This window comes from Fukomys damarensis, unplaced genomic scaffold (assembly GCF_012274545.1).
Source record: "Fukomys damarensis isolate Sample0158 unplaced genomic scaffold, DMR_v1.0_HiC HiC_scaffold_7, whole genome shotgun sequence".
In the NCBI taxonomy this organism is placed as follows: Eukaryota; Metazoa; Chordata; class Mammalia; order Rodentia; family Bathyergidae; genus Fukomys; species Fukomys damarensis.
The window spans coordinates 18,637,734-18,662,500 of NW_022900919.1; the positions used below are offsets into that span (position 1 = coordinate 18,637,734).

General features: G+C 50.7%; 2 protein-coding genes across 2 annotated transcripts in view; one reads left to right on the forward strand and one right to left on the reverse strand.

Annotated features, from left to right (window-relative positions):
- Acan (aggrecan) overlaps positions 1–21,964 on the forward strand; it is a 70,813-nt gene extending 48,849 nt beyond the window's left edge. The window contains exons 11-18 of the mRNA XM_010621044.3: positions 1,364–1,579; positions 3,934–7,215; positions 15,342–15,455; positions 18,239–18,397; positions 18,938–19,020; positions 19,661–19,805; positions 20,567–20,749; positions 21,125–21,964. Coding sequence (XP_010619346.1) covers positions 1,364–1,579; positions 3,934–7,215; positions 15,342–15,455; positions 18,239–18,397; positions 18,938–19,020; positions 19,661–19,805; positions 20,567–20,749; positions 21,125–21,210 — 4,268 coding nt within the window. The 3' untranslated portion in view covers positions 21,211–21,964. The remainder of the gene's footprint in view (positions 1–1,363; positions 1,580–3,933; positions 7,216–15,341; positions 15,456–18,238; positions 18,398–18,937; positions 19,021–19,660; positions 19,806–20,566; positions 20,750–21,124) is intronic.
- Positions 21,965–23,891: 1,927 nt separating this feature from the next.
- The window catches only part of Hapln3 (hyaluronan and proteoglycan link protein 3), an 11,858-nt gene continuing 10,982 nt past the window's right edge, over positions 23,892–24,767 (reverse strand). The window contains exon 4 of the mRNA XM_033761004.1: positions 23,892–24,235. Coding sequence (XP_033616895.1) covers positions 23,926–24,235 — 310 coding nt within the window. The 3' untranslated portion in view covers positions 23,892–23,925. The remainder of the gene's footprint in view (positions 24,236–24,767) is intronic.

Genomic DNA, 24,767 nt, shown 5'->3' on the forward strand with positions numbered 1-24,767 from the left:
TAGTTTGTCAAATTCTCTCCTAATTGTAAATATTTTGGTGATGCGCTTAACCAAGAAAGTATTCACTCAACAATGTTTTTATTGACTCGGGCTACGGCAACACTGATGTAGCAACCATCATTACCCTTCCATAGCTGAGAGTAATGTCATCTAGCAACGTCGTGGGCATGGCCAGGGAGGGGCTAAGGCATTGCTAGGCTCTGATTGGATGAGTTCTCGAGGCCTCGATGTAGGGGCGGGGTCCCTAGGCCAGAATATAGATGTAGAACGATGTGGGCCGTATTTTCCATATTGTACATCAGTACGAGTGTTCATCAAGTTCGCTGCACCTTCCTGGGTCTATGATCATTTCCAGATAATGTTGTTTTTTTTCCTCATTGAGTTTATTGGCACATTTTAGGTACACAGTGCAGTTACATTCATTATTGGGATCTTCTACCTTTACATGACAGGTCATTTTTTTCCCCTTATCCCTGGCCTCCCTTCATCCCTCCTTCCCTCTCCCTTTACAAGCACTTCATTTCCATTTTTTCATTTTCTCATATTTTTTTCCTTTCCCTTACTAGCTTTCCCCTAACCTTCCCACTTTCCCTACACCTTTAGCCCCTTTCTTCCTTCCAGATAATGTTGAGGGAAGGACCCCCAAGTTTCCCAAACTTCTAGGCTCACCTTTAAAACCCATTCAGAATGCCTCCCCAGTCAACCACCCTGAAGAAGCTTCCCAGACTCCTCCCAGGGGGTTTGATGAGGTCCTAGTTGTGTTGTGGGCAACAGAAGCTGGCTAATCAGCCTCCCAGTAAATTTCCTGCCAGAAACCCCACGCCCCATCCTGACACTCGGTGGACTCAGCTCCCTGGATTACCCTGCAGAAAAGTTCCCGTCCTTTCCTGACCTCCCCCAGTCTGCTGGCCTCCCCCAACACACACCCTGAAACACAACAGTTACCCCAATGAATCCTGCCTTCACCCCTCCAAACCCCAGGATGGCTGCATGGAATTTAAATATCACCTGCCTGCTTTGGGTCCTGACACTCTGAACATAATCCGTGTCCCCAAGATAGCCCATGTTCTACAGTAGCTGAGAATGAGGCTGTTGCACCAGATGCCTGGATTCAAAGATTAGCTGTGCCAGTTCTACGTCACTGGCCCTGGGCTATGAATGTAGCACCATGCCTCCATTTCCCCATTTATAAAATGAGAATAAGATAGTGTACTTGATGCAAGTAGGTCTCATTATTGGAGAGAGCAAAGAGCCATCTTGCTGAACTGCAGGCGGGTGGGGGGCTAGAAGGCCCTTGCTCAGCCTGGCCCACCCCAGAGGCCCTGAGGCCTTTCCAAGTCTCCTGACTGCACATCCCCTTTAGGTGTTCCAGTGGCGCCCTCTCCAGGAGAAGAGGAGGGGAGCACACCCACACCCTCTGCAGGTGTAGAGGACAGGATCATCACCCAAGCAGTGCCTGGCGTGGCTGTTATTCCCTTGGGAGAGGAGACAACTGCAGTCCTAGACTTCACCATTGAGCCAGAAAACCAAACCGAATGGGAACCGGCCTACACTGCAGTGGGCACCTCCCCTCTGCCAGGTCAGTGTGATGGGGCTCCAGGGCATGAAACCACACACCCATCTATCTGTGGTATACACAGTGGGGTGGTTTCTCTCCCTGGGACCTGAGCTGTGTTCCCAGCCATGACACTGGCCTGATGTGCTGCTGGGACAACTTTGACCACTTCAGCTGTCCTCTAGGACCTACCTCAGAGTAATAGGATAGACTTGTTCATAAAACACACAGAGAGACCACACACACACACACACACACACACACACACACACACACACACATTCTCTCTCCTGCCTTTCCTTTATTTCTCCTGAGCACATCCCTCAGTGGCCAGCCCTGGGCCAATCAGAGACCCTCAGTCACACTGTCCTCCTACACAGACACCCTCTCCTAACCTTTTGAATCTCCCTGTGGGATCTCCAATAGAGGGGCAAGAACCAGGGACAGGGTAGTTGTTTCCACAACTATATCTGAACCTATATCCTCACCCTTCTCTCCTTCCATGTCCCTCCTCTGGGCCAGGCCTAGCCAGAACTTCCTAAACCCTAAATATCCTGATTAAAGCAGATAGGACTTCATGAGATGAAAGCCACAGTCCCCAACCCTTGTTGGAAGTGTTTTGTGCCCTCTGAGGTTTGGCAAATGCTGGTTTGCCAAAAGATCTACAGATTTCCTAAATACAGACTTTCTCAGAGTCTTGGATAGGGTAATGTGTAGTGTCAGTATGCAGTAGGCCCCAAAAGAACCTGACTGTAGAGCCAATAAGGTTTTTTATGGAGTATTGTTAATATCTAGTGGCTCCCAGCTTGGGTGACACAGGATTAAACCAATGTACAGTAGTAGTTTGTGTGCCCAGTAGTGTCAGCAGCTGGGGACATACACATGGGAAGGAAAGAGTCTCAGCGCTTCCAACCAATCCATCCAGCCACTCATGCTACTCATGCAAAGCCTCCCTCTTTCCATGCTGAGGGAGAGGAGGCAACTGAAGAGCAGGTGGGATCCCGGGCCCAAGACCTTGCCCAGCAGCTCTTGGTCCTTGGCCCATGGCCCTTTCCTCACCCTTCATTACAGCAAGAGGAACCAAGTCCTTTTGGGCCGGCAGAAGGCGAGGCTGGGCACAGGACTCTGGCCACCCTTTGTGGGGAACTGTCCAGGGGCACCGTGCTCAGCACACAGCTTCGACTTCAGTTCCTGACCACCTTGCTGGTTTCAACCACATCTGGGCCATCTATGCTATTTCACACTGTGACTTTTTCTTTCAATTGCTTTGCTTTTTGAAAAATCATTTAAATGTATTTAATAGAGAACTGTTAGATCATGATTGTGAATGGTCATGGCAGCCTGTTTCTCATGCATATTTTTAAATGCATAGCCAAGCTCTTCTGGGCCCCACTAAACTCACACAGAAGGGAACCAGGACCCTTCCCAGCTCCTCCAACACTCAGGTGTGCCTGGCAAATAAGCCCCAGAGTACATGCCAGGTTCAAAACCCAGCTAGTTGTTTTCTAAGTGCCAAAGAAATCTATACTAAAAGAATTATTTTACATGATTATTTAGCATGGTGAGATTTTTGGTTTTTTCTCTATTTTCAAATCCTCTATTATAAGGCTCTCAGAATTGAAAAAAATAAATGCATGTTTACAAACAGCACCACCTGAAGCTGGGAGTTCAGGTGTAAGCCTGTAGTCCTAGCATCTGGCAGGCCGAGTGAGGAGAGTTACAAATTCAGCCTAGGCAACTTTGCAACTTACCAAGACTCTGCCTCAAAGTGACAATGAAAAGAGGGAGCTGGTGAAGAGCTTGGGTTCAGTACCTTATGCCAAAAATAGAAGAGAAAAAAATTATAAAACAAACAACAGCACCTGTAAAAACGTTGGAGAGGTGGGGTGAGTGGGCAACCCACTTTCCGGTCCCCTTTCTGTCTCTTTTAGAAGGTCTCTTTCCCTCAATAAATTTTTCCTACTCTTAAAACAACCAACCAAATAAGCAAACAAACAGCACCAACTGAAATAGGCAGGTCTCACCCTCCAGCAAGTATGAAGGAAGCAAGCTTCTGGGTCAGCAAGGCTGGGACTGCATCCCCATTTGTCCCCTAGGGCATGAGGCCAAGGCCCAGGCTTTGAAAACCACATATTTAGATGCAGGAGATGCTAAGGCACCTGAAGGGTGGCTGCGGTTGTCATCAGTGGCAGCCCCATATCCAGTGGGCCGTGTGGATGTAGCTCCCTAGTGTCTCACAAAGCACAGCCTGGATAGCTTCCTGGCCTGCTCCCTTCCTTTCCTTCCTTGTCTCTCTCCTTTCCTTCCTTCCTGTCTTTCTTCTTTCCTCCTGCCGGTCACTCCACCCACACCTCACCTGGCTTCCTCCTTTCTTGCAGGGATCCCACCCACATGGCCTCCCACCAGCACAGCAGCAGAGGAAAGCACAGAGGGCTCTGGGGTAACTTTGGTGCCCTCCACCTGGGAAACACCTTCCACCTCAGAGGAGCCATACACACCTTCTTCTGAGGTGCCCAGTGCCACTGAGCTGCCAGGCTCCTGGGAGGCATCTGAGGCCCCTGATATCAGCGGTGACTTCACAGGCAGTGGAGAAGCTCCAGGAGCCACTGCAAGCGGACTGCCTTCTGGAGACCTTGACTCCAGTGGTCTTACCTCCACAGTGGACTCAGGCCTACCCTCAGGACATGAAGACAGAATTGAGTGGTCCAGCACTCCTACAGTTGCTGGGCTGCCCTCTGGGGACAAGAACCTAGAGGGCTCTGCCTCTGGGGTAGAGGACCTTGGCAGGCTTCCTTCTGGAGAAATTCTAGAGACTTCTGCCTCTGGAGTAGAGGAAGTCAGTGGATTTCCTTCAGGAGGAGAAGATCTAGAAGCTTCAGCTTCTGGAGTAGGGGAAATGAGTGGACTTCCTTCAGGAGAAGGTCAAGAGACCTCTACCTCTGGAGTAGGGGAAGTCAGTGGGCTTCCTTCTGGAGAAGGTCTAGAGACTTCTGCCTCCGGAGTAGAGGAGGTCAGTGGACTTCCTTCTGGAGAAGGTGTAGAGACTTCTACCTCTGGAATAGGGGAAGTCAGTGGACTTGCTTCTGGAGAAGGTCTAGAGATTTCTGCCTCGGGAATAGAGGAAATCAGTGGACTTCCTACTAGAGGAGAAGATCTAGAAACTTCTGCCTCTGGAATAGAAGTCAGTGGACTTCCTTCTGGAGGAGGTCTAGAGACTTCTGCCTCTGGAATAAGTGATCTCAGTGGACTTCCTTCTGGAGGAGGTCTAGAGACTTCAGCCTCTGGAATAGAGGATATAAGTGTGCTTCCTACTGGAAGAGAAGGTCTAGAGACCTCTGCCTCTGGAGTGGAGGATGTCAGTGGGTTTCCTTCTGGAGGAGAAGGTCTGGAGATTTCTGCCTCTGGAATAGAGGATATCAGCAGGATTTCTTCTGGAGAAGGTCTAGAAACCTCTGTTTCTGGAGGAGGGGATGACCTCAGTGGGCTTTCTTCTGGAAGAGAGAGTGTAGAGACCTCAGCTTTTGGAAAAGAGGATCTCAGTGGGTTGCCTTCTGGAAAAGAAGACTTGGTAGGATCTGCTTCTGGAGACTTGGCCATTGGTCAACTGCCTTCTGAAACTGTAGGAAGTGGACAACCTCCAGAAGCAAGTGGTCTTCCTGCTGGATTTAGTGGTGAGTATTCTGGAGTGGACTCTGGAAGTGGCCCATCCTCTGGCCTTCCTGACTTTAGTGGACTTCCATCTGGGTTCCCAACAGTCTCCCTAGTGGATACTACATTGGTGGAAGTTGTCACAGCCACCAGTGCAAGTGAACTGGAAGGGCGGGGAGCCATTGGCATCAGTGGCACAGGAGAAATATCTGGGCTGCCCTTTGAAGAACCAGACATTAGTGGAGAAACCAGTGGACTCCCTCCGGGAAGTGAAGTCAGTGGTCAAGCATCTGGATCTCTTGACATCAGTGGGGAAACATCTGGATTCTTTGGTGTTAGTGGACAGCCATCTGGGTTTCCTGACATCAGTGGGGGAACATCTGGGATTTCTGAGGTCAGTGGGCAGCCTTCAGGGTTTCTTTACTCCAGTGGAGAGACATCTGGTGTGACCGAGTTCAGTGGACTGCCTCCCAGACAACCAGACATCAGTGGAGAAGCATCTGGAGTTCTTTTTGGCAGTGGCCAGCCATTTGGCACAATAGACCTGAGTGGAGAAACATCCGCAGGGCCTGATATCAGTGGACAGCCATCAGGTCTGCCAGAGTTCAGCGGGACAACACCTAGAATCCCCAACCTGATTTCTGGTACCATGAGTGGCAGTGGGGAATCTTCTGGCATTACATTTGTGGACACCAGTTTGGTGGAAGTGACCCCTACTACATTTAAAGAAGAAGAAGGCTTAGGGTCTGTGGAATTCAGTGGCTTTCCTTCTAGAGAGACTGATCCGTCAGTCTCTGGGGTAGTAGACATCAGTGGACAGTCTTCTGGAACAATCGATTCCAGTGGGTTTATATCCCCAGCTCCAGAACTCAGTGGCCTACCAAGTGGGGCAGCTGAGGTCAGTGGAGAAATCTCTGGAACTGAGGCTGGGAGTAGCTTTCCCTCGGGAGCATACGATGGCAGTGGACTTCCTTCTGGGTTCCCCACCATCTCTCTTATAGACAGAACCTTGGTGGAATCTGTAACCCAACATCCAACAGCCCAAGAACCTGGAGAAGGGCCTTCAGGCATTTCAGAACTTAGTGGTGCTCATTCTGGAGCACCAGAAGTGTCTGGAGACAATTCTGGATTTTTGGACCAAAGTGGACTACAGTCTGGGCTGGTAGAACCCAGTGGAGAGCCATCAAGCACTCCATATTCTAGTGGGGACTTTTCCAGCACAGCTGATGTAAGTGGAGAGTCCACTGCAGCCATCACCCGCAGCGGGGAGGCCTCAGGACTTCCAGAAGTCACATTAATCACTTCAGAGTTAGTGGAGGGTGTGACAGAAGCAACTGTGTCCCAGGAATTAGGCCAAAGACCCCCTGTGACATACAAACCCCTGCTTTTTGAGGCCAGTGGGGAAGCCTCTGCATCTGGGGACATTGGTGGAACAACAGCAACGTTCCCTGGCTCTGGGGTAGAAGTATCATCAGTCTTGGAAGGCAGCAGTGAGTCTTCTGCCTATCTTGAGACTGGCGTGAGGGCATCTGCTGTCCCCGAGGCCAGCGGACAGGCATCTGGGTCCCCTGACTCCAGTGAGACCACCTCTGCCCTCCACGAAGCAGATCTTGATAGAGCCTCGGGCCTGGATGTGAGCAGCAGCCCCTGGACCTTTCTGGGAGGCCCCCAGGAGGGGTCAGCTGCCCCAGAAGTGAGTGGAGAGTCATTCACCACCTCCCAGGTGGTCACAGAGGCCTCGGGTGCACCTTGGGCTACTCCTGTGGCTTCCAGAGACAGGACGGAAACTAGCGGAGACCTGTCTGCTCACAGCTCAGGGCTAGATGTCAGCATCAGTACCAGCACCCTAGAGACCCAGTGGACCCAGCAGCCCAAGTACCCTGCAGAGGTGCATCTAGAAATCGAGTCCTCAAGCCCTTCGTACTCGAGAGAAGAGACCCACACTGCCGAAACAGACGCTGCTGTTTCCACTTCTTCGGAGGGATCGGGTGAAGCAGAAAGCACCACTGCAGGTATTGTAGGGATTCTTCCCTTTAATGCATTTGGGCCAGTCAGACCGTAGGAAGCTGTAGCACAGATTCACCACAGATTAGCTGTGCAGTCTCAGGCAAGTCTCTGAGCCTCATCTGTAAAATAAGAAAGGTCCCAAGGAAGCCTAAACAGAATATAAATATACAAAAAAGCAAGCATTTAGCATCCTACTTTGGGCAGACTACACACTTGTAAAGGTTAGTGGCTGTCATCACTGAGATGGAATTACCCACTATGAGTGTTTCTATATAGACCCAATCTCTGTAGTTGGCACCAGGCAAGGGGAGGGTGACTATTTAGATAACGCTAAAAATTCTGCTCGGGCACCATGCCCCAGAGTGAGTGTGAGATGAGAGAGTGAATCTGCTGATGACATTGAGGTCCAAATATTTATTTTGCGTAGGGCTAAAACCTGCACAATTCAAGGAACTATAGCCATTTGGCCTGTGACCCGACCCAGGGTCCCCACTCCATCCCAGCAAGAGAACCCGCTCTACTGCTCTGACCCATCTCACTGCCCATGATCCCAGGCCCCAGCAGCTGCTCTTTCTTAGCTTTCTGTGTGAGGACCCTTCATGCCTCCCACTGTCAGAGACCAGCTGTATTCTTGGGCAGCTGTATTCTTGACCTCACCTTCTCCCCTGGGGGGCTGTAGTCCTGCCAGGTTCTGTGTGGAGAAGCCCTGTGGCACGGGGACCTGCAGGAAAGAGAGGGACGTGCCCTACGTCCGTGCCCCTTTGACACTAGTGAGCACTGTGACATAGGTAAGACCCATATCAGCCCATTAAACTACTTCCTCCGCAGAAGGGGCCGCAGGCAAGAGGAGGTGAGCGAGGACAGCTGAGGCTCAAGCTTCTCAGAATGGGAAGGAGAGGTGCGCAGTGACAGAGACATCAGGGACAGAAGCCACAGCACAAAGGGCACATCTTTCCAGAGCATCTAGTGGACAAGAGAGTTTAGGAGAAAAACGTTGTTAAATAAGTAGGCTAATGAATAGTTTTCTAGCAAGCCAGTGACTATTCTTTGAGTAGAGTGCGAAGTGCACTTAACTTTTTAAGCTAAAACTTGAGACCTCAAGGAAAGTTTAAGCTCGGGGTGAGTATGCAGTATGGTGGACATACCCCTCTGTCCCTGGAGAGGACTCTTTGAGGGCCACTGTCTTGCACTGTACAGAAGGAACCCCACCAGGAAAGCCTATGGGGCCTCCATGTGTCTAAGTGGAACTTGAGTCGCTTTTTGCCCTCCAGAAAACACCAGAGAACTTGTCACTGAGCACTGGCATCTGTGGCTGCAGGGCAGCCAGGACCATGGTGGGCTTCCCAGGGCACCCACCACTTGGGAGGCTGTTGGTTCTTTGCTGTGGATCAGGCAGCTGGTGGGATGGGTGAGAAACCTGGGGGTCCAATGCCTGGAGGCACCGCAAAAATGAGATGATTAGCACCTGCCTGTCGCTCTGCAGACTGTCCAAGGCATATGCCACAATGATATCTCTTTTCTTGAACATGGGATATTACCCAGTTGCCTCCAAGCTCCTGTTCTCCAGTTCTGTCTCCAGTGCCCCAACACCCTGATCCCTAGCCTCTCTCTGAAGCCATTCATAAAAATGCTTCATTCCTGAGACACAAAGTAATCTGTGTGTCTAGGGAAAAGATTACCATTGCCAGGCCTCCCAGGTAAACCCTGCCTGGCCCTTCCATGGCACACAAGGAAGGGCTTGGGGTTTACATAAATCACATAGTATAATGCAAATGAAGACATCAGTATATACCCTCACATGATGTAAATACACTGTACATTTTGCACATATATAGTATTTTACATAAACAGGCACTCGGCTGAATATCCATCCACTTTTCCCCTCCTTAGAGTCAGCTTGTGCCCACACCTAGGGCCAAAACCTGAGGACACTGGGCCTCTAAAAACACAGGACAGATAATCCTTACTGCCCAGGGGACAGTATAAGGTGTGATCACAAAATACAGTAAATCTGAAAAATGTTTTAAAAACAATAAAATTTTTTTAATTATTATAGTGAAAGACACAAACTATATCTCCCTCAAAATACTTCCCCTCACTTCCCACACACTCATCCCATCCTTCTGCCACTTTCTGATGCAGTTCTGAAAGTCCTCTTTGGTGAGTCCTCTTTAGTTGTACTGTGGTGGCTGCCTCAATGTCTTGAATCGATTCAAACCATTTACCTTTCATTTCTATTTTGACTTTGGGGAGGAGCCAGGACTCACATGGTACCAGATCCAGTGAATAAGGTGGAGAAGGACACACCACAATGTTTTTATTTGACAAAAGTTGCTGTAAATATTTTGAGCCCATTCAAGGCAGCCTCAGGAAAGAGGACTTCCAGAAATGCTTCAAAAAGTGGCCAGAATGACAGAATAAATGTTTTCCAAGCTAGTGGAGTATTTTGAGGGGGTTTATGGCAATGTGTCTTTCACTGAAATATTTTTTTTATTTTATTTGAATAGTCATTATATTTTTATCACATCTTACATTTCCACTGGGCTGTAGTGGCCCTGATGACCATGGCCTGGACCTCTCCACCCCAGTGGGTAACTCCATTCCGAGCAACTCCTTCCCAATCTGATAACTGAGACAAAAATGTGATACTGGTATCAGAAGTCACAACAAGACTCAGATCTCTAGCAGTCTGAAGTTGGTAAAGGCAGGTGATAGTGAAACTTACCTCTTCTGTTGTAAGAGCAGCCTTTCTCTGATCATATATATTCCCCAGGACTTTGCTTCCCATGGTTTTTCCCCCAACATCTTGGTAGGCAGGTTGATAACCACCCCCACTGAAAACTGGAACACAGAGAGGTTAATTCATTTGCCTATCTCCACTAAGTGAGGTAAATCACGAGTAAGGCTCTCAGTGCACTCATTTAACACACTTGGTAAGATACACTCTCTTGAACACAATGAAAACTTGCTGGTGTTGAAAAGCCAACACCAGATTTTCAGGGAGTCAAGGGAGAAGGGGGCTGTAGAATCAGAGTTAGTCTGATTCAAACTTTCAGGCAAGCCTTCGCTCTACTCATTTATCAGTCAACATCCATGGTAGGGGTCCTCAGCTTTAAAAATATTGTGGCCCCTAGGACCAAGCCCCATGGAGTCTTACTGAAACGGTTCTGTGGACTTTGGCAATGGGGCTTTTTAAAATCCCAGGGGAAGTTAGGTGTGATGGTGCACAACTGTAAGCCCAGCACTCTGGAAGGCTGAGGCAGGAGGATCACAAGTTCAAGCCCAGCCTGGGCAATTTAGTGAGACCCTATCTCAAAATAAGAAATAAAAACGACTGCAGCCTGGTATTTAGCTCAGTGGTTCAGTGGCCTGCCTTGCAAGTGAAAGGACCCAAGTTCAATCCCCGGTACCAAAAAAAAGGCTGGGAATGTAGCTCAGTATGAAGGCACTGGCCTCAATCGCAGGACTGTACTAGAAAAAGAAGAAGAAGACAGACCCTGGACCATTATCCTCCAAGGGCCACTGGCAGCAAAAAGCTTTATTATTATTATTATTATTATTATTATTATTATTATTATTATTATATTCAGGGAAATATCCACCTGATAAAGGAGTCAACAGCTATATTTAATCCTAAAAGAATTGTCATTTTATTCAGCCAGTTTTCCATAAACTTGGTAAATTACTAATCAGTACTTTTTCCTTCCGAATAAACATCTGCTTAATGAATAGTCAGAGTCCTCAGCAATGAGAAGCAGCGCCTCTCTCCTGACCCACTTAAAAAGCAGCACCAGCTTCCCCACATCCTCTGCTGACAGCACCCATGGGGCTTAGACTCAGGCTTCAATCCTAGTGGCTGCTGAAAATCACCTGGGGGCTGGTGTGCTTCTAAAAAGCATCATGTCTGGCCCCACTCTGAGATATCCTGACTCAGTCGTCTGGAGAGGGACCCTAGTCTTGACTTTTATTTTTTACTCTTTAAATTTAAATTTTTTTTAACTATTCCAATAATGATGATGTGTAGCCAAGTTTAAAAAATACTGTTCTAATCAAACCTCATTTCTAGTTTCCAGTCATCAATCCTGTTACATGAGCTTCTCAACTCTTGGGTTATAGGAAATAAAGGTTTAAAATTTAGCTCCTTTCTATTTCACTGCCACTTTTTGCTTTCTAGGTTTAGAGATCTGCTTTATGATCTGACACTATCTCTTCCTCTAGGGAAATGCTTGAATTTCAGTGAAACCTCTATTCTTTTCAAGCAAGTTGTTTCCAGTCATCAATCCTGTTACATGAGCTTCTCAACTCTTGGGTTATAGGAAATAAAGGTTTAAAATTTAGCTCCTTTCTATTTCACTGCCACTTTTTGCTTTCTAGGTTTAGAGATCTGCTTTATGATCTGACACTATCTCTTCCTCTAGGGAAATGCTTGAATTTCAGTGAAACCTCTATTCTTTTCAAGCAAGTTTTAACAGTACTAATAAATGAATGTCTGGAAGCTGAAGGCCACCACACTGAGCACCTCTTATAATTGTAGAAGCCAAAGGTAACTTGTAGTAATCTCATGAGTTCGCAATACATTTAATACTGAAATATTTATGCAAGTTTTTCTTTTCCTGATTTATACATTTTTTTTGGCAGACTCGTCTATCTATCTATCTATCTATCTATCTATCCATTTCTGTCTGTAGTGGGTATTAGCCCCAGCCCATTTTTTAATTTTTATTTTGAGACAGGGTCTCCATAGTCACTAAGTTGCCCTGGATTCCAACTTGTGATCCTCCTGCCTCAGCATCCTAGAGTGTTGAGACTACAGGCAGGTGCCGCCACACTCCGTTTATAGCCTCTTGACTTAACCAAAAAAATCCATCAGCAGATTTTAATGGACACCTAGTTGAATTTAAGGTAGAAGATATTAAAGGAAGATCAACCTCTAAAATGTAGAATCGAAATAGTATAGATAATAACATGCTCCCTAATTTAATGATACTTACTTTGAGAGCAAATTGGGACTGATAAATATACTCTCAGCATAAATATAGTCTTCTCTCAGTTGTGTAAGAGGCCCAACCAGGAAGTCAGTATATCTACTTCTCTCTCCATCCTAACTGATCCTAGATTTTTGCAGGATGCAGAACTCCCATTGATTTAAAAATTTTTGTCTATGCTTCCTGAAGGGATTCACCTCCATCCTTGTCCTAAAAAGTTATGTCCTAGGTCATCATAAACAGCTGGCTGTACATGTCGTACACTGAGTAACTCGAATTCTTTATTCAAGAATGCTGTATTCTTTACGATTCAGTTGTGAATCGCTTGAATAAAACCACCTGCTGTCACTCTCCATTGACATTTCTTGCTCACTTGAACGTCCTAGGCTCTGCTCCAGGCAAAACTGGACATAACTATTCAAGACAGGTCTGAGGTCTCTAAGTCAGACACCAAAGTGATTATTTGCAAGCACCTCTCCTCCTCTAGCCTTTACCAGGGGGTGCTCAGTTATTTTCTCTCCTACCTTAGAGATTCGACTGAAAGGCTTTGTTCAGGAACAAACCATCCCATTCGGTTATTTAGTCGGAAGAGGATCTCAGTGATAACATGGTGGCTGTAGCAGAAATGGTAATGAGGTGCTGAGAGTCCAAGATGCCTGGCTCTCTTTCCCAATGTGGGACAAAGGCTGGATGCTCTGTGTCATTTCCCGACTCCTTCATCTCTTCTGCTCTTCGCGTAATGTGATGACATCTGTACCACTGGGCCCTTGACAGTCAGCAGCATCTGCTCAGATTCTGGTCCCCGCCCTTTCTTTCCTACCTTCCTTCACAAAGTCTTCTCTTGCCCAGAGTCCTTCCCTTCTTCAGCTGCTGTCCCCTTGTCTGAAACCTCCCAGTCTAAGCTCACAGCTGGACCTCACTGAACTCCTCTCTTGGTCCTGGAAGCCTGGGGATAACCCCATTGCCCTTCACAGAAAGAGGTGGGCAGCCAGGTCCAGAGTGGCTCTTGCAGCCAGAGGAAGAGGTGAGGTGCCACTGGCCTGAACATCTAATGAACAATACAGCTAATGAGGATACTGGGCCCCTCTGTGTTGCTGAAGACTCACAGCCCCTCTAAAGTGCCCCAGTGGTACCCACAGGCTCGCTGATCTTCAGTATGCTGGCCCCTCCTTCCCTCCTCATCTATGAATGCAGGGCCCTGTGAAAAAAAGCCTTCTGAAACTAGGAGTTGGTTCCTTGAGTCCTTGATGCCTTCTCAGATCTGTGCCCTGGCCAGACACAGAAGGACACAACACTGCCCCCCATTCACCCCCAGGACCTTTGTGCCACCTGGGGTTGGGTGAGGCATAAGCTCTAAGCCTCTGAAACACCTGGAAGCCACCTGGCCTGCTCTCCCTGTTGGCCTCACACCTTGTCCTCCTTTCTCCCATGGGTCAGCCAGAGGCCCTAGGGTTGATGTCTGACTCTCTTCCCCAAAGGACACCCCATCCCCTGCTCTGTACAACTGCTTAAGCGCCTACATTTGCTTAATTTCCCTAGCCCAGTGCCTCCCATCTCCCATAATGATGCTAATGGAAAAAAGAGGACATAGCTTTCCTGAAGCAGGAGAGCTGCCCCAGCTTCCACCCTGCCAACTGACCTGACCTATTGCTGCTACTGCTGCTGCTGGGAATCCTGGTGCATGCTGGGACTCCAAGTGCATGCTGGGATTTCAGCCAGTTCCTCCATGCATTTTGGGTTTGCTTGGAACGGTTCCAAATTTGGAACTGTTGGTTTCTAATCTATGGTGTGCACTCCATGAAATGAAGCTAAGGACTTAATGGGAAGAGTGAGAATCAGAGATCAAGAGCATCATGGAACAAGAAGAACCAGGGATTTTGGGGGTCACCCACTGCACAAACTCAAGATGCCTGCTACACCCAAGTGTGAAGATCCAGAGGAAAAGGTGTTTGTCATCCTAATAAAGGCTTGACCTTAAGGTTTGTTTTGCTCAATGGGAGGCAGAACTAAGTCCTGGGACATATGTAGGACTCAGAGGCCCTATTCCTAAAATAGGCTCAGTGGAGACTCCCCATAGACATCCCCTTGGATCCTGAAGGTTGTATGAGCTCAGCAGCACACACCAAGGCTTAGCATTCTTCCAGCCACATATCCTGATGCACCATAAAACCGTGGAGCCTTCTTGTTGCTGAATTTTGTTGATCTCCTGGCAAAAGGAGCTGCATAGTACTCTTTATCATGTTCCCAGGGGGGAAAAAATAGTAAGAGCTTTGGAGTCCAAACACAAAGAGAGCAGAAAACATCCCAAGGCATTCTAGATTCTCAAAAGGACACAGAAAGACTAGACTACAGATACAGTTCTTGACTACTTGAGACAAAGGCTAATGACTTACCAGTTTGATTCCTACAGAGAAGTTTGACCAGAAAGAACATCTTGGGTCCAGAAGAAAGAGGACGAAGAGCCAGAAGAAGCAGCTTGTAGGAAGCCTGTATTCCAGCCCACTGCTGGTGGGCAGCCACCTTATAAGCACCTGGCCAGCTTCAAATGTTTGCCATAACTGGCCAGGATAGAGCTGATCTGGACATTGTGATTCAGAAGGCTAAAGAATTTCATGCAAATATCCCATATGGCCACTGTCTCATGGATCTGTACTCTGCAGACCCCTTCCAGGATGCTTATTGTTTCCCTGGTACACATCTATGGAGGAAACGAGGGAAAGGAAGACCTTCAGTCAAGCTTCAAGAACTTGCCTCCCAGTGTCCTTGCCCACCACCAAAGTCATAGCCAGTTCAAGCTCAGGCTTCTTAAAATACAACAGAAAATATCTGGGAGAAATGCCACCCTTGCACTCCCAAAGGTGTTTGACATCACAAGTACTAAGTTTTTTCTACCCACTGGGAAGCCTGGCTCCGAGGCCCCCAGCTTGGCAACCGGGATTCACACACATCCAAGACAACCCCTCTCTGGATCCTTGGTTCAGCATATTCCAAGATGGCGGCAGCAGCAGTAGCAACAGTTCTCAGGAAAACCAGCCAGTCCCCTTCTGGGGCTCTGGAGCAGGGCTGGTCACCCATAAGGAAGCCACAGTGCTGTGAGGCCAGAATTGCCAACAAGAGTCCTAATGGTGGCCCTTGGTTTCTTGCAGACATTGATGAGTGCCTCTCAAGCCCTTGTCTGAATGGAGCCACCTGCGTGGACACCATCGACTCTTTCACATGCTTATGCCTTCCCAGCTACGGAGGGGACCTGTGTGAGATCGGTACGGCCGTATCGGCTTCAGCTAATGTTACTAACTGCTCCACACACACCCCTTTACCTTTTTTTTTTTTCTAACAGCAGGATCTAGGCCCTGGCTGGGTACCCAGGTCCATCTGGACAGCCATTCCAGGGGCCACAGCTGAGACATCTGTCAGCCCCTCCTGATTCCCTCTCTTTCTTCTACTCTGTTCCTTGAAAATCCTTCTCCAGGCTTTGGCTGACCTGATCACAGGAGACGCCCAGACTGGGCTTTGGGAACCTTTAAAACACTAACCTTCTCCAGGGCTTGCAGACTTTCTGAGGCCACCACCAAGCCTGGTGCATGCATCAGACTAAGAGGACACGGCTGATTCTCTGCTTTTGTCTGGATGGAAGCTATGGGTGGGAGTGATTGGTTCTCATTCCAGGGACAGCCACGGACCCTTCCCAGCATGGTCATAGGCAGTGTCCGCCTGCTGTATTGCTTGCGGGACTTGTGTGAGGCCCCTCCATGGCTCTGGGAGCCGTGGTGCCACACTAGCCAAGTTGACTTCCTGGTTGGTCTGCTGAGAGCACTCATGTCACCAGCATGCTCAAGTCATGCATGAACAGGGACTGCTGCATGTCACTTTTTCTTCTTCACACCACGATAGCTACCATGTCAATGCCATGCCTGCCCTCCTTCCTTTCTTCCTCCCTATGCAAGGCAAAGTTCTGGTCAGAGAACAGAATATCTTTGCAAGAGGCAGGGGCTCAGTTGCCCATCCTGGGCCTTGCCAGCCCCTCTGCTCTGCACCTGTATTTCAGGAATCTCTCAGGGCCAGGCCTAACCCCCTAGGTCTCCCTGTGTCCCCCACAGCCTCCTGGATCCCAGAGTCTTCCCAAGTTAGGAAAAAGGAGATGGGGCTTTGGGGTGCTGGGAGCCAAGGCCTACACAGAACAGGAAGTGTGTAGAGGCTCAAAGCCTTTTCAATGAACTCTCAAGTTGGACCCCCAGAAACTTCCGGAAAGAAGCTGGGAAGTCTCCCTTTGGGGTCAAGCAGTGTAAGAACATGACACATTCCCTGGAGGCACTGCCAGGGTTAAGGCTGGTAGAGGAGCTTATGGTTTTTGGAAGAAAAGTCCTGGGCTCTCCTGCCCTGCAGCCTTCCACTCTCCATCTTCACCCCAAGATCTTAAGAAATCGGTACATGGGGTCTCAGCTGGGGTGGAAGAAGACAGCTCCCCAAGTTGCCAAAACATCTGCCAAAGGGGAGAAGAGTCTGCAGTGTCCACAAACAGCTCTGGGGCTCCTGCCTAGGGGAAGAGGGCTCTGCACCCTGCTGGAGCCCTGAGCTGGCCCATGAAGCAAGGCCGCATCCCCTTGGTGCCCATCCTCGGCTCCAGACCTGCTCATCCTTCCAGCCTCCCTGGAATTCTGCCTGTTGCCCAGAGCCCACTCCTGTATGGCCCTGTTCAGCCACCACAGCAGCTTCACCCACTGGCTCTGCCTGCCCCACTCATCTCTGTGTCACTGAGGTAGCCTGGGAATTGCCTCACCACCACCATCACCAGACAGCCCTAGCGTGGGATCTGTCCTCCTCGTGGTGCTAAGATACCTCAGAAGCCTCCCTGCCTCTTCCCAGCCCTTGCAACCACCTGGGGAAGGGCATTGGTAGCGAGAGGACCCCAGGCCTCTCCCAAGCCCTCCTGCTGTGCCACTTTTCTCTTCAGGCTCCCAGCCTCTTCTGCCCTCTCTTCTCTCCCAGCTGTCTCTGCCAAGCTGGCCAAACATCCGCTGCAAGGCTCCTGTCTCTCAGGCACTGGGCCTTCTTCCCTGAGACAACCACACACTAGTAGCACCCGATGGGAGGGGACCACACATCCCATGACACTCATGACTCTTCACCAAGACTAGGGCCCTACACACAGAGGTTGCCAAAGAAAGAAGGCTGCCTTGCAAGATGTTTAACACCTGACTCTCACAGAAGAAAAGGGGCCCTGACAATCTCTGTTGTGTAAATACTCCCATCGTGCCAATTTAAAACAATGCAGAGTTAGGAAGATGCCCTCACGGTTGCCTCTTCCAATCCTGAAAGGGGCTGGCTCTGGCGCGTCCCTGCCTCTGTCCCCCTAGGCTGCTCCAAGCCCTCCAAATCAGCCCCTTCTCCAGAAAGGAGAACCCACTACAAATTTAGACTTTTCTCCCTTCTCCCCATCTGCCACCAAAATATAAAATCAGGGAGCAGGACTGTGCTGCTCTCTGACAGGCAGGCCTAGCCAGGGCCAGCTCTGATCAGTGGCCTTAGAGTTCTGAGTCTTCTTTGAACCTTCTGTCCTCACCCAGGGATCTGTGGGAAGGAGGCTGCTGGCTCTAGCTCATGCCAGCCCAATCCTCTGGTGCCTCCCCTGCTCCCCACAGCTCCTGACTCTGGAGCCCCTCAGAGCCTGTGCACCATGTGTACCTTAAATCGCATAACTTCCCACCTTCCCACCTCTACTGACCTGGCCTGATGACTCTGCCAGGCCTCCAGAGCAGGTATCTGCAGGAGGAAAGCTTGGGATGTGGGGCTGGGAGGAAAGAGTGGCATCACATCAGGGAGAGAAAGGGTCCCCAGCATTTCCCATGGGTGGGGTGTGCTCAGAGACTCCTGGGGGCCAGGCCTCGCAGCACCAACACAAACCCGGCTCCAGTGGGGCCTGTCCCTTCCTGGAGGGCACAGCATGTAAGGTGGGGTGGATATAGGAATCCAAGCCACAAGACTGACAGCAACCAGATGCCCAGCTGGGCTCAGAGCCCCTTCAAGGCCATCACCTGTGTTGCAGACCAGGAGGTGTGCGAGGAAGGCTGGACCAAATTCCAGGGCCACTGCTACCGCCACTTCCCTGACCGTAAAACCTGGGCAGATGCCGAGAGGCAGTGTCGGGAGCACCAGTCACACCTCAGCAGCATCATCACCCCAGAGGAGCAGGAGTTTGTCAACCGTGAGTGTTGGGGGGACCTCCAGGGACTGAGGACAGTGGCTGAGTGGGCAGAGGGCCTTACTTGTCGGATGTTAGCAGACTGGGGGCTGGCAATGTAGCTCAGCGGTAGAGCGTTTGCCCACCATGCATGAGGCCCTCGGTTCATCCCCAGTACTGCTAAGCCAATAAAAAGAAGAGCCTGGCAGAATGGGTCCAGAGAGGGACAGAGAGGGGGCAGGGGTGGGGGTTGGGAGGGAGGGGCCTTTCCATAGCCTGAGCTCCCTGAGACAACACAGAGGTCTTTGCAGCAATCGGCTCTGGCCACATCAAGGACAGCCTTCTGGCAGTCAAGGGCAGTCCCAGAAAAACTCTGCCTGTCACCAATCCATGCCAGCCTGGGGCAAGGGGGTCCAAAATGCTCACCAACACACATGTGCTGAGACCCTTGTAAGGGACCCTAGATGGTCCCCTTCCTCCTTCATTCCTGCCTTTTCCACGAGCTGTAGTCCTCAGAACCCCACGGGGTCCAACCCCAGGTCCCAACCCACCTTCCCTCTCCAGGAAATGCTCAGGACTACCAGTGGGTCGGCCTGAACGACAGGACCATTGAAGGGGACTTCCGCTGGTCAGATGGACATCCCTTGGTGAGTTCCATCAGGTTCACTGGCTGCAGAGAAGAGGGAGGTGGGATAAAGTCCCCAGACAGAGAGATGCCTCCAAAAACCATGCCCATGCTCCCCGAGCAGCCACTGGAGCAGAGCCCCGGAGGGCTTGGCTGTTTCTCCTGCCCCTCTACCCCTGGGGACCAGCACAGGGCTGGGCAGGTTCAGCAGAAACATGACACCAGGGAGGGAGCCAGGAGGGAAATGAATGAATGACAGCAAGACACCATGAGGGATCCACAGACTTGGGAGAGGTTCCTTGCCCATGAAGGATTTGTGTGTATATAGAGACAGACAGACAGCACAGATGCCCGGAGGGCAACATGAGCATTAATGCTGCCTGTCAGTGAAGGGCCAGAGTCCATCAGGGACCAAACCCCTGCGGGTCTGGGCTCCTGCAAAAGGCCAGAGCCAGCCGTGTCAGCAGCTCCTAGAGGACCCATGGCTTCGTGGCACTAGCACAACCCTGGCCGCAAACCTCCCGGTAGCCTTCAGCACTGCCAGATGAGACAGAAGTTGGGCTGAAAGAGAAGACAGGAGAGGCTGGCCAGGAAAGAAAGTGGGGGACAGGCCCGCCTCTTTACTCCTGCTCTCCCTCACCCCTTCCCGTTCCTGCCCACAGCAATTTGAGAAATGGCGTCCCAACCAGCCGGACAACTTCTTCGCCACAGGAGAGGACTGTGTGGTGATGATCTGGCACGAGAAGGGCGAGTGGAACGATGTCCCCTGCAATTACCACCTGCCTTTCACTTGTAAAAAGGGCACAGGTAAGGATGGCAGAGGTCTGAGTGGGGAAGAAGGACTTCCGCAGCATGGGAGGCTCTCACTCGTGTTCCAGCTGAAGGGGTCAGTGGGGACACCCTTCCCCAACTACTGGGGTTTGAGCACTGAGCTACATCCCTACCCCTTGTTTTATTTTTTATATTGAGACAAGATCTGGCTAAGCCATTAAGTTGCCCAGGCCGAGCTCAAGCTTACATTTCTCCTGCTTCAGCCTCCCAGAGCATGCCTGGCTTATGGGGACACCCTTACAAAGCAGATGGCATGGGAAGTGACCTGGCAGCCTCTCCCAGAACCAGAGACTTGTGGCCAAATTGCAAGAGCCAGCTCACTTCTAGGGGTCTTTCACAGGGGCATCAAGAGGTAAAGATCCCAGACTAGAGGACAGGACCCCTCCACACACACATACCACAGACCCTTGGATGTCAGCAGCAGAAAGCCACCTCTGAGGGCACCTGGGTGGGGAACCTCCTCTCTTTGGGGTTCCCAAGTCCAACGGTCACAGAATCAGAGTTGTCAGGCTTTAGGTCTGCAGATACAGATAACTGGTAGGACACATCCTAGTCCTGCCCACAGATGGTCTGCCTGGCCCTCCCTCCCATCCCCCACCTTTTTCTCCCTCCCCTTCATCTGGAATACCCTCCCTGCCAGGGAACATCAGAGAGAAACCCAGGTTTTAGATCCCAGGGCTCCCTGTGTCATCCAGAAGCCCCAAGAGACCCCTTTGTAAAGGACATTTGTTCCTTAGTGGCCTGCAAAGACCCTCCTATGGTGCAGCATGCCAGGACCCTTGGGCAGAAAAAGGAGCGGTATGAGATCAACTCCCTGGTACGGTACCAGTGCACAGAGGGCTTTGTCCAGCGCCACGTCCCCACCATCCGGTGCCAGCCCAGTGGGCACTGGGAGGAGCCTCGGATCACCTGCACAGACCGTGAGTGTGCCCCCTCCCATGGCTGAGCACATCTCTGGCTTACTGTCCCCTGGGGAACCTGGGATAGACCCAAAGAAGTGAGGTCATGGACCACTGCCCCTGCTGCAGGAGGGACAGGGGTTGGTCCGCTGAGGATTCATGTTCAGAGAGGACAAAGGAGAACACGGTGGCCCGCCTGCCTTTCCAACCCCAGCCTGCACCCCCTGAACACGAGGAGGAGGAAAAATCAAACCTGGGCTCCAGTAAAGCTTCAGGCTGCCTTCCTGGCCCAGGGCATCCACAAGGAGGGGCGCCAATGGAGAGGGGCAGATGGGGAGCCAGGGCTCGGCCCCACTTCCCCGGCTCACCATCCTTTCCTGTGTCCTGCTGCTCCAGCCGCCACCTACAAGCGCCACAAGCGCCGACTACAGAAACGGAGCTCCTGGCAAAGCCGGCAAAGCCGCCCGAGCTCAGGCCACTGAGAGGCGCCTCGGGAAATCACCCAGGATGCTGAGCCCAGGAGCCCACCGGGCTGACCAGACCACGCATCTCCCCGCGGTGCTGTCCTCTTCTTGTTGCTTTTTCATATAAGGAATCCCATTAAAGACGGAAAAACCAAATCCCACATTGTGTATGCACCCACCCACCCCCAAATCTCCAAAACCACGCCTAATTTGTCCCCAAATGCCAAAGCAAAGCAAGCTCATCGCAACCCGTGGACTGAGATTAGAGACATTTCTTCAGTCTCCCGTCGTGCCTTTCCAGGGACAAGTGCAGAGACGGGGGAGAGGGGAAGGGGTTAAGTTAAATAAAGAAGATTATTTTTTGTTTCCTGACTTTATCCAAGAGCAGTGCAATGGTTGGTTAATTTCACCTCCAGGAAGAGCTAGGACGGAGGGAGTGGGTGGAAAGGAGCTGGAACGATCAGCGGCCTGAGGCCAGAAGGACTCTGACCCGACCACGGCAGCTGAATGTAGGGGACAGGACACAAAGGAGCCAGGAGGGTCGCAAGAGAAGCCTGGGGGGTCAGGGACAGGAGGGGGCCATTTGGGAAGCATCTTCTGCAACGTTGGGGTCACCTTCCCTCCAAGGGTCCCCCCTCCAGTGTGCTCACCCAGTCAGTACCCCAGTAGGTGTCATCTCTCAGCAGGACTGGGTGGGGGCACATCCTTCCCTGGGGGGTGCAGCCCCATCCCCTCCCCTCCCCCACCCCGGGACGGTGCAGGCACCAGGGTTCCGTGCACCTATTTATATTTTTGAAAACTAAAGATTATGATAATTATAATAATAAAGACATTGGAAGAGATCTATTTCTTTTCTTTTTCCCTTTTTTTTTCTTCAATTTAAGGAGCGGGCAAACCACAATCTGGGGCCTACAGGAGGGGCTCTCAGGACTAGAAGCCAGGGAGGCACCTTTTGATCAAATGACCCCACGTGGGTGTAACTCCAGTCTGTTCAGAGCCCGAGACAGCTTCATCTGTTTATTTTCACTAGAATGACAATGTGTTGGATGGATTCTCTGCGAGCATGTATGAGAAGTTGTGTGTGTGAGAACACGAACGACATGTTTGCATGTGAGTGTGCCAGTCCTTGGTGCTGTGTGGATTGCAAAACCAAAAACCGCAGACAGTGTGGGAATAATGGGTTTTGTTTTCACATTTCTAGGGCATACTAGGTACAGCAGGCTCGGCACTCTACCCTACTCAGACTACAGGGTAGAAGAGAAACCTGGCTAAAATGTCTGTGGATCCTCCCCAGACCCTGAGAGCCAGCCGGGGTGAGTGGGCCAGGCAGTGGCTTCCCCCAGCACCACCGCCGCCGCCTCCTCCTCCTCGGGAGGCTTCCTTCATCACGGTTGCTCCCTGTGCCCACAAGGTGTTGCCAGGGCCTGCTGGTGTGCATTTGTGTGAGCTGGGGTCTCCTCAGGTGTGGCTGTGTATGATTGGGTGTTGGCTGGTGTAACCAGTTACTACCACCCTGGAAGGGATAAAGTAGGCAAAAGAAGGTAGACCCCCGGCCAAATAGAAGGGGCTCGATAACTATGTGATTCATGGTAAGTTAAAGTGACCTTCAAGTGTTTCTTTAAAATGTCACAAATCAAAAACACACTGGGAGCCAACCATGGTGTTACATGCCTGTAATCTCAGCACTCTGGGTGGCTGAGGCAGGAGGATAGCCAATCTGAGCCCAGCCTGAGTAACTTAGCAATTTAATGACAATCGTCTCAAAAATTTTTTTAAATTAAAATTAAAAAGGCTGGGGTATAGCTTAGTGCAAAGCCCTAGGTTCAAGCCCTAGTACCACACAACCCCACACCCTCCACCACACACACTCAGTGTTTGGAGTATAGCTGAGTGGTAGAATGATTTCCTAGGTTTGATCTCTAACATTATGAAGGGAGGGAGAGAGAGGGAAAAGAAAAGAAAAAGGAAATTCATTTTTGTTTGGTTTTGGGTTTTCTTTTTTTTTCAGTACTGCAGATTGAACCCAAAGGTGCTCTACACTGAGATACATCCCCAACCATTTTTTTTTTTTAAGACAAAGTCTCTAGGCCTAAATTGCTCAGGCTGGCCTCCAACTCACAATCCCTGCCCACCCTCCTGTAAAGCCCAGCACAGAGCGGAGCCCACTAACCTGAGCGAGCTGAGACCTGGGAATGACCGAGACACAAGGAGGCCAAGGATGAAGAAAGGGCCACAGCACCATTTATTGTCCAAATGTAAGGACAACACAGATTCTAGAACCAGAAGAGGGAGGATAGGGAAGTTCACCCAAAAGCCTAGGGAGTGAAAAGGACCCCCCCGCCCCACCCCACCTGTCCCTTTGCCTCCCAGGCTGAGGCAGGGGCACAGCTGCAGCCACCAGGTCCTGGGCATCAGCCTCTGTGGCCTCTGTGATGGCAGAGACCCCTCTGAAAACCCACGGACCCCAGATGTCCCTAGCGGGAGAGCCTGGGGAGTCCGAGGAGTTGAGAGTTGGCATTACCAAAAATTAATACTTTTGAGCCAGGGATTTAGCTCAGTGGTGCCGGGGCTCGAACTCAGCCCTTGTGCTTTGGAGGCTGCCCCGGCACCAAAATAATAATAAATACTTTTAAATCTTGTTTAAGTTGAGAAGTACAAAAACTGCCCCATCCCACGTAGGAAAAGGAAGCAGTCCATAAATACATATCTGGGAGGGAGGTGGCTGGCACGGGCCTAGCGCTGGCGGTAGCAGTAGACACCATAGGAGCGGCTCTGTGGGTCTGGGAAGCCAAAGCTCCGCACCCCGGGCTCGGGGGGCCCACAGTTGGGGCGGGGGTGAGCCACAGGGTAGCGAACACTGCCATCTGCCAGCCAGCCGGCATCACAACGGTCCAGGCCCCGGAACTTCCAGGCAGCAAAGAGCTGGCCCACCTTGGCGATACGGGCGCCGTCTTCGAGGCAGGCCTCATGGGCCTCTGTCAGCGTCAGCTTCTCAGGGTGCTTGAGGTAGTATACCCGCCCTGCAGGAGAGCAAGGGTGAGCACTGGGCAGCCAGCAGGGGATAGGGGCTGCAGCAACTGAGCCCAGGCAGCTCATGCCGTGCGTGTCCACAGTGGCACTTTGGGGGGGCACCTTCCCAGTCTGCATCTCACCCTCCCACCCTCCCATCTGCCATGGGGCTGGGGTCCCTCCCCTGCCACCCTTTCCTGAATGTACCCAACCTAGGCAGGGCCCATTAGAGCCTCTTAGGCATTCGGTCATTTACCAAGCACCAGTGTGTGCCAGACATTTTTCCAAGGTCCTGGGACACAGCACGGAGACAAATTCAGATCCCATGTATGTATCTTCCAATGAATGGGGCTGTTTTATGGGCACAGATGTGTTTCATTTTGTCTATGATATCCCAGAGCCTAGGCTAGGCCCCACCATAGGACAGATACTCGGAAAGTACTTGATAAGTGAATAAACTGAAGATGGACAGGAAGCAGCAGCCACAAAGAACTCTAAACTCCATGGACATTGTTGCTTTCAGACCTCCTGATGCTCCAGACTTCCTGGTGGGGGTCCAGTGGGCA